Below are 13,431 nucleotides of genomic sequence, written 5' to 3' on the forward strand. Positions count from 1 at the left end.
CAAGTGGTTTTTTTTTTGTTGGGTTTTTGGTTGTTGTTGTTGTTTGCTTTCCCATGTAGTTGATTTTACACAGGGAGGTTTCCCAACTCTACCTGTACCTATAAAGTTTATTCAGTTCTGGGGTTCTGCACTAGCCCCGTCTGTTCTCCAACCACGGCCGACATTCCAGTTTGACCAGTAATGGTGGTTACATTTTGCTTTCCATCTATGTAAGGATCCATCCACTTGCAGCTATATCCGTGTGGAATTAAGGAATAATTTTGAAACCCTCTACCCCTTCAGCATTCAGCAGGCCTTGGTAGAAGTCACATTCTGATATGGTCAGAGGCACCATGACACCCGGTGTAGTGTGAGCAGAGGGTGTCTGCTGAAGAAGGTGAAGGCAAGCCAGATAAGGTAGGGGGACACGGAGTAATGGAAGGCAGAGAGTCTGGGTTTGATGTGGGAGAAGAATGTGAACGAAGACGTGAAACCTTAGTGTCTGAACCCCAGAGTGAAAGAAAATAGCGATTTTGTTTTTCCAGTGCAGACAAGAATGAGTACGCCAGGAGTCAATCCACTGCTGGAGGCGGCTTCTTGAATTTCTAAGCGAGGAAGGATAGGCTGCACTAGGGAAGTAGTCGTGTGCACAGGACCGAGGGCTGCATAGGAAGAAAGCTCTGCGGGGAAAACGATTGGGTTATGGTGACAGCCCTGCTACCGGAAAGGCACAAGGGGTTGGGAGGCAATCTCTGAAAGGAGTAATGAGTGGAACCCCTGAGCTGGTGGAGAGTGGGGCACAGCATCCGGACGTTGGGTCTGAAGTGTTGACATAGATATATTCCTGGTCCCCAAAGACAGGGGTGTCAGCACCCTTAAAGAGGTGGCACACCTTTGAAGATAGCCACGGGATGCATAAATATGAAAATGACCAGAAATGGCAAGGATGCCTTACAACAGGGACATTGGTGAGGAGTGGATGGGGGAGAGGGGACCACGTTCCTGGCCTAGAGGGGATAATAGAAAAACGTTGCACTCAGGCTCTTAGCAGAGCGGGGTAGTTATGCCCTCGCTCCAGTACACTCACAGCTGAATGCAAAGTAGCCTTCTGCTCAGCAGCCCTTCTTGGGCTCCGGGGCCCATTTCTTCTACTTGCACCCTGCATCCACTGCTCTCTCTATCTCTTTCTGAGATGAGGAGTGGCTCTGGGATGCTCAGGTTCGAGTCCCAGGCCGAGAATGGGCGCCCACTGTGCTGCCCACCTGGTCGGTTCTGCAGCCCCCAACTAGTTCCTGCTATTACCCGGACTGCCGCAGGCCAGCGCCCCTCTCGGGGGTGGGGTTTCCGCGCCCCCCCCGCCTTTGTTGCAGGGTCCCCCAAGACACAGATACCCCGTGTCTTGAGGTGCCTGAGGATTCTTGGTGAGGGTCCGGGAGAGGACGGGGATGGCAGCGGTGCTTGGAAGCTCCTGGGCTCCGGGCGGGAGCCGGGAGGAGGGAGCGCAGCGGGAGCCGCGGGGGTTGCGCTGCAGAAGGGGAGGAGAATGGGGAGGAGCTGGGGGGCCGGCGGGCAGGGAAGGAGGGGTCTTAAGGGGCGGCGAGCCCAGGTCGGACTTCCTTGGAGCCTGGCGATCAGCGACGAACCCACCTTCGACTCCAGCTCTCTGCCCTGCTCCGCGCCTTCCGGAGCCCCGGACCCGAGCACCGTGAGTGCGGAGAGGAGGTTGGGTGGCTGCGGGCGGCTGGGGTGCTGGGGAGGAGGGGACGAGTCTGCGGGACCCAAGGAAGTTTCCAGGGTCCGCGCGGGGCCCAGAACCTACAGTCTCATCCTATTCTCTCTTCCGCAGATGTGGAAACGCTGGCTGGCGCTAGCACTGGTGGCCGTCGCCCTGGTCCACGGAGAGGTAGGTGACCGGTCTCTGGGGTTTGCGCGCCTGGCGGTCGGACGTGCGCCCCAGGGATGCTCTCTGGGGGTGGGACTGGGGGTCCCCACCCTTTCGATGGAGCGGGACTCTGGAGTGCTCCCAGCAGAAATTCTACGTAACAAACTTAAATCTCAATTCTGAAGTAGTTTGGGCCATTAAGCTGGAGCCCCACCACGCCTAATATGGAGGGAGGCTGGGTAGTGGAAAGAGGGGACAGACTGGGCGGATAGAAGCAGAGGCGGCGGCCAGAGCAGCAGCAGAGTTCAAAAAGGCGCCGTGAGTTCTGTTCACTTCAGAGGAAACTGCGGATAGTTACGCACTTTTCCTTTCCAAGTTTTTCCTGGTGGGGGAGGATTTAAAAGATTTTTAAAATAGCAGAATGAAATTTCCTTTTTCTTTTATGGAGTGAATTGTGATCCCCCAAAATGTCTTCTCTTTGTGAAATGTCCTGGATTTTTTGTTATCTGGGCTCCATAAGAGCCCTTCACAGTCCAAATTTTCCCTCAAACTCTGTTGAGCAAGTGTGAGAATCTGGGTTCTGCCCTTTGCGGGGCCTCTGGTTCCTAGTTAAAACATGCAGCATTCTCTCTCTCTCTCTCTCTCTCTCTCTCTCTCTCTCTCTCCTTCTCTCCTTCCTTTCGTCTCTTTCTCCTCTTTCTTTCTTTCTTTCTTTCTTTCTTTCTCTCTTTCTTGTAATGTTTTCTTTTCAACTCCAGTGACCTTCCTGAGACACTACAAACAAACCCTACACTCACAAGCCCCTCCATTAACTCAAAGGTTTATGGGCAGAAAATAAACAATTCTAAATTCCCTGGGCTCCAGTCTCCAGAAGAGTGAGGTCAGAAACTAAACATTTGATAATTATGGCAGGAAATGTGGAAGGAATTAAAAAGCATGAGAAAGAAGTGGAATGTGCCTTACAAAAGAAATAGCTCCCTGGTGGGTGGTTTATGGCCCCTCTTTGAGTGTTTCTTTCATATTACAGTTTAGCCCCGCCCTTTACATCACAGCTTGATTCTGTCCCAGAATTCATAAATGCATGCAGTCTTCTTCTTCTTCTTCAAAAAAAGACACATTCTGTACTGATGTTTTCTCTACTTCACTGCATTATGGATTGAGGTGGAAACAAGCTATTTTTACTTCCATTGAAATAAAAGCAGCAAGTATTTATTGGGTAGCTACTACTTGTAAGAAAATTCTTCTTCAGTCATAAAGAAACCGAGTCAGAGAAGTTTGTGTAACTTATCAAATGCCTTCAGTTACAATAGTGGGGGCAAGATGGGAACCAAAGCCTTCTAACTCCAGACCCCAGACTCCTAATCACTGCCTAACCCGACTTGTAAACATGAAGGCTTAGAATTCCACCAGGTATTGTGACATCAGACATTGGGTGCTTGTATCACTTGTATCATTTCTTTTAAAGCCTTTCAAACCCTGCAAGGTGGACTTTGCTAATCTGGCAGAACAGGGACAAAGTTAAGGAAACTAGTTAAACCGTCCATGTTCATATAACCGATTAGCTCTGAAAGGGGATCAGTATGAGCGCATACTACCCCACAAACCCTCCTTCAGCCCCAGCCTGCTCCTCATTCATTTTTCTTCAGAGTCTGAGTGGAGGAAATAGCCCTGACTTTTTTAATCCTGGTTAAAGTATACTCCTCCATCCCTGCTATGGCCCGTGGGTTGTTTGCCTCTAATCCTAGCACTTGAGAGACTGAGGCAGGCTGATATCTGTGAGGCCAGCCTGGTCTACATAGTAAATTCCAGTACAGCCAGAGCTATGTAGTGAGACCTTGTTTCTGATGATGATGATGATGATGATGATGATATAGAAAAGGCAGCTGCTGCTCTGTGGTAGATGAAGTGAACCCCTGGGTAGTTTTACAGCCAGCTTACGAATTGCCAACCCCTTTGTGAACCCACAAGAACTCTTTGCAGAGGTAAGGACTGTGGGCACTGGGACTCTTCCACACAAGGCTGTGTGCCTCAAGGTCTGGGTCTGTCCTAGGTAACCTGCCCTGCACTCTGGCCTCCTCAACCCACTGCACTGCAGGGAACCACTCACCCAAGGTAGCTAGGCCCTCAGCTGCAATTTCCTGCTGGAGCTCTACGGAAGAACAGCCAGTATTCAGTTCCCAGTCAAAACCTTGGCGCTGCAGGGTGGGGGAGTTGGGGTGCTGAGGCATGAAAACCGAGGAGCTGATGCAGAAAAGAGGCAGTGAAGTGGGAACACAGGCACAATGAAGAGGGATTGTGGACGTGAGCCACAGCCATGCTATATTTCATGACTTCACTTTATTAGGGATTATTATCTTTCAATCAACCCAGCCTCTATTGCCTGACTTTTCAGGTAACACTTGGCAAGTTTTAATGCACGTGTTAAGTACGGCATCTCTAATCATGGCAAAAAAGTAAATTAACCCTCTGTGGGAGACGTGACTTGGCATACATTTTAAACACTGTATTTGCAGTTAATGATGCTTGCAGTACAATTTTTTTTCCTTGTTAACCATAAGAACATTCAGCAAACACTCAAATATGGTATTTATAGTCTTTTGGCATGAGTCCATTTTAGTAAAATTTAGGTCTGCGGCCATTGTGCAAATACTGTTGGACTCCCAAAAATTGAAACATAGAAAATAAAGTGAACTTTCTTGGTGCTATTCGCGGTCATAAACAAACCCAAGGATTTAATTTGCTTCTTAAAAACTCTGGTGGTTCCTTTAACTTCTGTTGGCTTTTGAAAACCCAAAGCCTTTGGAGTCAACTTTCAGAAGCAGAGCTGTTCCTTCTCAGGGAAGGGTGGCCAGTAAGTTCTTAATACTAGTGTGTAAATTCTACTTTGTTACAGTTGAGAAACTATTACCAAATCTCACTAAGGAGAAGTATTACGTTGTTTCCAATGTTTTCCAGTGGTATCATACCTGGGACCTCAGAGTAACAATGTTGGGACCGTTTGCTCCCTCCTCCCATCACCTTGTCTCTACTTTACCATCAGGGTGTTTTTTTTTTGCAACCAGCCTCCACCAGAATTCTGTCCCATCCATGTGAGCACACGCAAGTGTTCTTCAGAGCTCTGCATGTCTCTAGATCTACACATATTGGACAGGACTAGGCCGGGGGGAGGGGGAAGGCAGCATCAGAGAGGGGGTTTGCACTAACCATCAACCTGCCTGCTTTTTCTTTCAAGGCTCCTCCCACTGGGAATGACCACAACTCTTTTGGAAGCTTTGGTAATGCAATATAAGGGTGATTTAGAAAATTCCAGGCATTAGTTTGTGTGCCCATGGAGTCTTGAGGAGTGTAATTTAGTTCCTTTGATATGACAGGCTAGAGGGAACACATAGCCCAATGGCCTGCTTTGGGAGGACAGGTTTTTTTTTTAATTGATTTTATTGAGCTCTACATTTTTCTCTGCTCTCCTCCCTTCCTCTCCCCTTCCCTTCAGCCCTCTCCCATGGTCCCCATGTTCCCAATTTACTGCAGAGATCTTATCTTTTTATACTTCCCCTTGTAGATTAGATCCATGTATGACTCTCTTAGGGTCCTCGTTGTTGTCTAGGTTCTCTGGGATTGTGGTTTGTAGGTTGGTTTTCTTTGCTTTATGTTTAAAAACCACTTATGAGTGAGTACATGTGATAATTCCTTTCTGGGTCTGCTTTTACCTCTCTCAATATGATGTTTTCTTGCTCCATCCATTTTCCTGCACATTTCAAGATGTCATTATTTTTTTTCTGCTGTGTAGTACTCCATTGTGTAAATGTGCCACATTTTCCTATCCATTCTTTGGTCAAGGAGCATTTAGGTTGTTTCTAGGTTCTGGCTATAACAAACAATGCTTCTATGAACATAGTTGAGCACATGGCTTTGTGGTACAATTGAACACCTTTGGGTATATACCCCAAAGTGGTATTGCTGGATCTTAAGGAAGGTTGTTTCCTAATTTTCTGAGAAATTGCCACACTGACATCCAAAGGGGCTGTATCAGTTTGCACTCCCACCAGCAATGTAGGAGTGTTCCCTTTACCCCACAACCTCTCCAACATAAGTTGTCATAAGAGTTTTTGATCTTGGCCATTCTTATAGGAGTAAGATGGAATCTCAGAGTTGTTTTGATTTGCATTTCTCTGATAGCTAAGGAAGTTGAGCATTTCCTTAAGTGTCTTTCAGCCATTTTAGATTCCTCTGTTGAGAGTTCTCTATTTAGGTCTTTACTGCATTTTTTTTATTGTATTATGTGTTCTTTTGATGACCAGTTTATTGAGTTCCTGTATATTTTGGAGATCAGTCCTCTGTCCGATGGGGGGGTTGGTGAAGATCTTTTCCCATTCTGTAGGCTGCCGTTTTGTCTTGTTATCCTTGTCCTTTGCTTTACAGAAGCTTTTCAGTTTCAGGAGGTCCCATTTATTAATTGTTTCTCTCAGTGTCTGTGCTACTGGGGTTATATTTAGGAAGTGGTCTCGTGTGCCAATGTGTTCAAGTATACGTCCCACATTCTCTTCTATGAGGTTGAGTGTGGCTGGCTTTATGTTGAGGTCTTTGATCTATTTGGACTTGAGTTTTATTCATGGTGATAGATATGTGTCTATTTTCATTCTTTTACATGTTGATATCCACTTATGCCAACACCATTTGTTAAATATGCCTTCTTTTTTCCATTTTTTTTTTTTTTTTTGCTTCTTTGTTAAAGATTAGGTGTTTGTGTGTCAATTAATATCCGGGTCTTCAATTCAGTTCCATTGGTCCTCCTGCCTGTTTTTATGCCAATACCAGGGTGTTTTCAGTACTGTAGTTCTGTAGTAGAGTTTGAAGTCAGGGATTGTGATTCCTACAGAAGTTCTTTTATTGTACAGGATTATTTTGGCTATCCTGGGATTTTTGCTTTTACATATGAAGTTGAATATTGTTTTTTGAGGTTTGTGAAGAATTTTGCTGGGATTTTGATGAGCATTGCGTTGAATCTGTAGATTGCTTTTGGTAAGATTGTCATTTTTACTATGTTAATTCTACCTACCCAAGAGCATGGGAGATCTTTCCACTTTCTGGTGTCTTCTTCAATTTCTTTCTTCAAAGATTTAAAGCTCTTGTCATACAAGTCTTCCACTTCTTTGGTTAGAGTTACTCTGAGATTTTTTTGTTATTTGTGGCTTTTGTGAAGGGTGATGTTTCTCTGATTTCTTTCTCAGTCCATTTATCATCTGTATAAAGGAGGGCTACTGATTTTTTTTTTTTAGTTAATCTTGTATCCTGCTACATTACTGAAAGGTTTATGAGTTGTAGAAGTTCCTTGGTAGAATTTTGGGGGTCACTTATGTAAACTATCACATCATCAGCAAATAGTGAGAGTTTGACTTCTTTTCTGATTTTGTATCTCCTTGATCCAGGAGGACAGTCTTAATAAGTGTCCAAATGCAACTTAATGTGTTCCCCTCTCTGCATGCTCCTTCATGTGTTCCCCTCTATGTATGCTCTGACATATTTTTTTGCTGTGTTTCCCAGCATTCAAGGTCTAAAAACTCATTATTGTAAATTATGTGTATATATATATATATACATATATACATACATACATACATACATACATACATACATACACAAAAGACAGGTTTACAGAGGAGATCACTCATTCCAGTAGGGGATCCATACTTGAGCTGTGAGCTGGGAATGTGTCTCTTGAGACAGTGGTGAGGAGAAACAGTAACAGCTCTACAGACAGATGAACTCTGCTTAGCTGTAGATGTGCCTCACTAGCGGACTGTCAGGGCTTTGTCCCTTGGAAGCCACACTGCCTAATGTCATTTACACCTCCCCACCTGCATTTAGTTAACCCCTAGGGCTGTCTCTGCCAGGATGGGAAGGGCTGGGAACACCTCTGCCTTCTGTAGAACGTCCTTGAGCCTTCAGTGTAACCCACACCCTCCAGCTGCAGATCCCGAGCACCAAAACCGTCTCCTGTTTATCCTGTTGCAAATAAACTCCTTGCTGTAATTCTGAAGGCACTGTTGGGAACTGAGCGGTTAAAAAAGAGCCGGGGCACTGCTGAATAGCCAAAGCAGATGGGCAAGCACCTGGCAGATGGAGGCGTCGCTGCTGCCAGTGTCTCTAGAAGGTGGACCCGTTACAGTTCCTGTCAAAGAGAGTAGGGTGGCAGGAATCTCATGTGAACAAGCTGAAAGAGCTGTCCTAGGAAGAGCCTTGGGACTGTGGTTCAGCTGGCTATAAGGATCCCAGAGGTATATCCCAAAGAAGTGGTCAGCTAGACAGCAGCACAGGACCTGGCAAGAAGAAGAAGCAAAAGATGAGCTATAAATACCCAGGGCCACACTGGGGGATTGGAAACGTGATGGCTTCTTTCTTTCTTTTTTTTTCCCCCCTCTCCAAGCAGCTGGACTTCCAGGGGACTGTTTTGAACAGACACTTATTTTATTGGCTCCATAAGACCAGATATCATGCTCTAAGAAAAAATATGTGTTCATTTTGTAAGTGAGGTGGTGAGCGACCTTGGAAGATAAATGCTGACATCTTCCCAGATCGCCCACTTCCAACCCCCATGGCTCTGGCAAAGGTAGTTTCTCCCTGAGTGAGCCATGAGTGGCACCGGGCTTCCCTGCACTGTCTGGTTCAGGACAAGCTGCCCTGCACCCGTGCACAGAGCAGAATCCAGGATGATGTACAAGGCTTGGTCTCTGCCCTCTGATCCCTTAAGATCCACGGGTATCCAGGAGATTAGAATAACATAAGGAGCAAGTGAATTTGAGGACAGCCTGGCCAACATAGAGAGTCCTAGGCCAGCCAGACCTGCATGCTAAGAACCTGCATCAAAAAGAGAGAAAGAGGATCTGAGGGGGAGGGGGAGAGATCTGAGAGGTCCTTCCATAATTTTTTGTAAATTCCCATTTTAAAAACGATATATTTATTTTATGTGTATGAGTGCATAATGCACAAAAAGTCTGCCTGCCTGTATGTCTGTGCACCCCCCATGTACCTGGTGCCCTTGGAGATCAGAAAAGGTCCTAAGATCCCCTGGTTCTGGAGTTAAATATGGTTGTGATCCACCACATAGGTCAAACCTGGGTCCTCTTCAAGAACAAGTGCTCTTAACCTTTGGAGCCATCTCCCCTGCCCCTGAAAATTCCTCTACATTGTTGATGTGTAACTTGATACACTTCTATCCCCGACCTTCCCGGGCCACTCCCCCATGAAGACAGAGGGCATTGGTGAAGAAAGGCTGTCAGCTCAGGGTAGAAAAGCCACGCAGTAGAAACTGTGTGCAAGGCTTTGGCCTAGCGCACACTTCATCGTTCCTTGTCCATCAGTGGTTTCCTTTTAATCAGTCTCTTGGTATCTAGCAACGTTTGGCAAATTTTTCGTCCACGTTTTGGCAATAATGAGTTTTTACGAATCAGTGCAAAGGTTAATTAATTCGCTCAGGAGTCTTGCAACTCAGATGTTATATAACTATTTGCATGAATGTGTAATTGATTATTCTATTCAAGGCGAGTCTTCACAAGATGCCAGTCGTGTTATTTAGAACAGCTGTAAACTTAGAACTGCCATGACAACTGGAAGGAGAAGGGAAGGCACAGACATAGGTGCCCCTCTGAGCTGTGCTCAGAACCTTACCTGTAAGTGGTGGGGTTGAAGGCAATTTTATGTTATGTGCATGCCATCTGTGTGCACGGGTAGGTATGGACATGTGTGTGGACACTTAATGGGGTGTCATGCATATGTATGTGTGTGTGGAGACCCAAGGTCGATGCCAGATATCTTCCTCCATTGCGCTCTACCTTATGAACTGAGCCAGGGTCTTTCAGTTAAACCCAGAGCCTAGAGCTAGGACAAGATAGGACTTGCTCCGGGGATTCTGTATCTGCCTTCAAAGTGCCGGGCTTGTAGGCGGACCACCATGTCTATCCAGCATTTGTGTGGGTTCTGGGCATCTGAATTCCTTTTATCACTTTTGCATGGCCAGTGCTTTTCTGCTGAGCCATCTCCCCAGCACAGCTGTAGGAGGATAAATTCTTCTTGGGAAAGGAAATGGTCACAGGAATCCTCATGACATCAAGGGAATTGATCAATTCAGTAATACATGGTGATTTGATTGAACACAATAGGCAGTGAAACTAAGTACCCCCAACACTGGAATAAATGGCTTGCCCAGATGGCATGGACAAAGGCTTCCTGCAGTCCTTACTTGCCCCTGCCCATGACAGGCATTACTAATCAATCATAGAATCCTTTCCTGCTGAATTCAGAGGAGGTTTGAAAATCTCATTCAACAGTATTCCATATAGCCACTAGCAATCAGTCAAGAGTCTCTGTGTGAGGTGAGGGCTGTTTGTCATTCCTGCTAGAATACTCGGTCCAGTCTAGCAAGCCCTGACAGATTTGAACCGAAGCTAGGATAATAGGAAGGGTGAGTTCAGACCGGTGTGGCTGACGGAGAGAACAAGAGGTGGTGGACCCGAGGTGGGAAATGTCAAGAGAAGCCGCTTACCGGTTTCTGGCCCAAGCATCTACGTCGTTTGAGTTACTGTAAACACCTTAAAGTAAGCCAAGCCCATCGTATTGGCCATCGGCGAAGATTGGCAATGAGAGTTTTCTTGGCTGTCCTGGTGAAATCCACGCTTGCTCCGCTTCAGACTGGAAGAGAGGCCACTGTCACGGATAGCGGCTTCCGCATGAGCAGAGTCTGGCAATAACTTGCTAATAGAATGTTCTCTGGGTGGTTATAATGCAAAAAATACAGCCTATAAATTTGCATTTTCTGCTGTGGTTGAAAGGTTTCCGTGTAATCTCTTCACGGACTTTTTATGTCCTCATTTGGAAGTAATCACTATTTCGCTATTTTCAGGAATAAGCAGGAATTTATGCTGCCTGATACTTCCTGTGTCCTGGATGATCAAGGCACTATTTGTGAGCACTCGGGCCATTGCCGAGTGAATCACGTAACATATGGCAAAAGCTATGTTGTGTCGCAGGCACATGCGTGTGTGCATAGTGTGTGTGTGTATGTCTGTCTGTCTGTCTGTCTGTGTATAGTGGGACATTTGAATCCATGTTAGGGAAAGTGACTCTTTTCTCCTTTGTTATTTTTGAAATTAAAATCTTCTGGCTAAGGAAAAAAATTGCCTTTCCCCAGTCTTTCCTGTATCCTTCAGTGATACTTAATAAATATGACTGATTAATCTGCAGAAGCCTCGGGCCCTTGCTGGGTGTGATACCAGTCACTTCACACATGTCTTTCCATTAGCAGCAGTGTGAGACTCACAGGGCTACACAGGTCTTTTCCTGGAGGCACTGTCTCCACCGCAAACGGTGTGCAGCCCGAATGGGTCCGGCCGTCAGGGATCCCTGGAATGAGTAGCCAGCCCTTCCTGACCTCTTGCCTCTGCTTTAGACAGTCCTGAAATGCAGTGAGATGTGCAGCCCCTTCCTGTCCATAATTCCAGAGGCTGCCCCAGGCAGTCGGCATCGTTTCTGCCTCCCAAGCTTGTTTTCTGTATCAGCATGTCAGCTGAGGCTGCATTTTGTAGAGAGCTTTATCTGAAATGCTGTCGCTTCTTGCCTGGTGTTTTCCCATTTTCTCGTCATTCAGAGGATCCTCAAGTTCCCTCCTTCATTGTCTCTTGTTCTCAAACTAGATATCTCCAAGTCTGTTTTGCCTGTTTTCTTTACCTGTCTTTAGTTATGCTAAAGCATTGACCCCTGGGCCTAGCCCAACCTAGCCCAAAGCTCTGCCACTGAGTTTGTCCCTAAGCCCATGTGGCAGAATCTTGCTGTGCACCCCAGACTGGCCTTGCCTTTGTAATGCTCCTGCCTCTGCCTCCCAGATGCTGAGATGACAACCGTGCCACCATGTCTGGCCTTCAAGCCTGTTCTTTAAACAGACTCTATTGCAGAGCGCTTTTGTAGAGTATAAAATAGCTCATGGCATGGGAAGTGTTCCGTGACAGTGAGGAACACAGCACTGGTTCTCTGAGGGAACCCGGAATTCATGCCCTCACAGCTACCCAATCCCAGGCCAGGGCTCCTCGCCGCCATCTTCTCATGCTCTCTCGTCCTTTCTGTCTAGCCTTTTCCTTCTCATGTTCCTCCTGCTTCCCTTCATCCCAAAAGGCCTGGTCTGTGTTAGGAGCTGACAAAATCCCTACAGACCTCCTTCTTGCCTTCACACAGTTTAAACCGGCAAACCCATACACACTGCTTTTATCACTCGTCCGATACACTTGTTTCCTCAAGGTCTACAGGGAAGAGGGGAGTCAAAGGTTTCACACCTGTGCCCCTGTGGGGTACTAAGCTAGTGCTGGTGAAGCAGGCCCTGGTCACAGGAGCCTTCGGTCTAGTGGGAGAAGTAGCAGGGACTGTCACACACAGCCTCAGAATGGTCCGGTGTGAGAAACAGGAAGACAGGGCTGAGAAGAACCTCCCTGCACTGAGCTTGAAAAAGGGGCAGAAAGTGAATTCTTACACACTGATAAGTAGCTACTCTAATCCTCATTTTACCCGTGAAGAAACTACTCAGTTACCCCACAACATCTAGGGGCAGGATGTAAACCCAGGGCTTGAAGCCCCTGCGATGGTGTATTGTTTCTAGAAGTCATAATCTGAAACTCCAGGATTTTGCTGGTAGCGTGGACTCTGTACAAACGCAGTTATCCCCCCTCTTCCGGGTACGCCAGTGGCTGGATGGCTTTGGTACCTGCCTTGATGCTGCTGCCTCACCCGCTGCAGCCCCGTGAATGCGGTCATGAGCTGCGCTTGGGTCCAGCCCCAGCAGCTTCTCGGACGCATGCTGGACTGCATTACTGTTTGGGAACATTGGCAGCTAGTGGCCAGTGACTCAAGATGTCCTTGAGATGCATTCATAACTTCCATACCACGCGAGGACAACTGAAACAGCCCTGACCTCCAATCTAGTTGCTAAGTGTGATTGTCACACCTGGGTGAGGGGCCAATGGGGCCAGTTCGATCCTGCACTGTACTTACCGAGCCATGTCTCCTGGCACGGGCCCCCTCTGCCACCCAGCAGAAAAGGCCCCTTTGCCCACCGACTGGTTCATAAAGCCTCCGGAAGCCAGCATTACCTCAGAGTCAGGATCTTATTGGGCGGCGGTGGCCATTTCTACATCTGTACCAGTTTTAATCAACTGTTTTCATCAGAGGCTTGAGGCCCCCATCAAAAGCTCGTTCTTCATAAGGACAAGCTAAAACCGCACAGTGGAAAGAACTTTAAACTACGGCCCTTCGCCCCTACAGTGTGCCTCTTTTGGCTGTTGCTCACTTCAGTTTCCGTGGGGGAACTAGGAGTTCTCGGGAATGAAGAGAAGCATCCCCAGCTCCCCTCTGATGGATGGATTGCCAGAACCGCCCTCAGCCTATAGCTGGATTCCAGCCCCTGAAGGAAATGTCTCAAGATAGAGTGAGCCCCCAGCCTGGAGCCCATGAGGTTGTGTCATATGTTTGCGTTAGCTGAACAAAGAGCTACAGGCTTTCTGGCCTGGCTCCCTCCCCCCACCCCTCATTCG

At 47.0% G+C, this 13,431-nt stretch overlaps 1 protein-coding gene across 1 annotated transcript in view; it reads left to right on the forward strand.

Moving 5' to 3' along the window:
• The first annotated feature begins 1,552 nt into the window (after positions 1-1,552).
• Positions 1,553-13,431, forward strand: part of Fstl1 (follistatin like 1) — a 56,190-nt gene continuing 44,311 nt past the window's right edge. The window contains exons 1-2 of the mRNA XM_050148942.1: positions 1,553-1,684; positions 1,826-1,882. Coding sequence (XP_050004899.1) covers positions 1,826-1,882 — 57 coding nt within the window. The 5' untranslated portion in view covers positions 1,553-1,684. The remainder of the gene's footprint in view (positions 1,685-1,825; positions 1,883-13,431) is intronic.

The sequence above is a fragment of the Alexandromys fortis genome, unplaced genomic scaffold (genome assembly GCF_014885135.2).
Source record: "Alexandromys fortis isolate MF-2015 unplaced genomic scaffold, M_Fortis_MF-2015_v1.1 scaffold_4, whole genome shotgun sequence".
In the NCBI taxonomy this organism is placed as follows: Eukaryota; Metazoa; Chordata; class Mammalia; order Rodentia; family Cricetidae; genus Alexandromys; species Alexandromys fortis.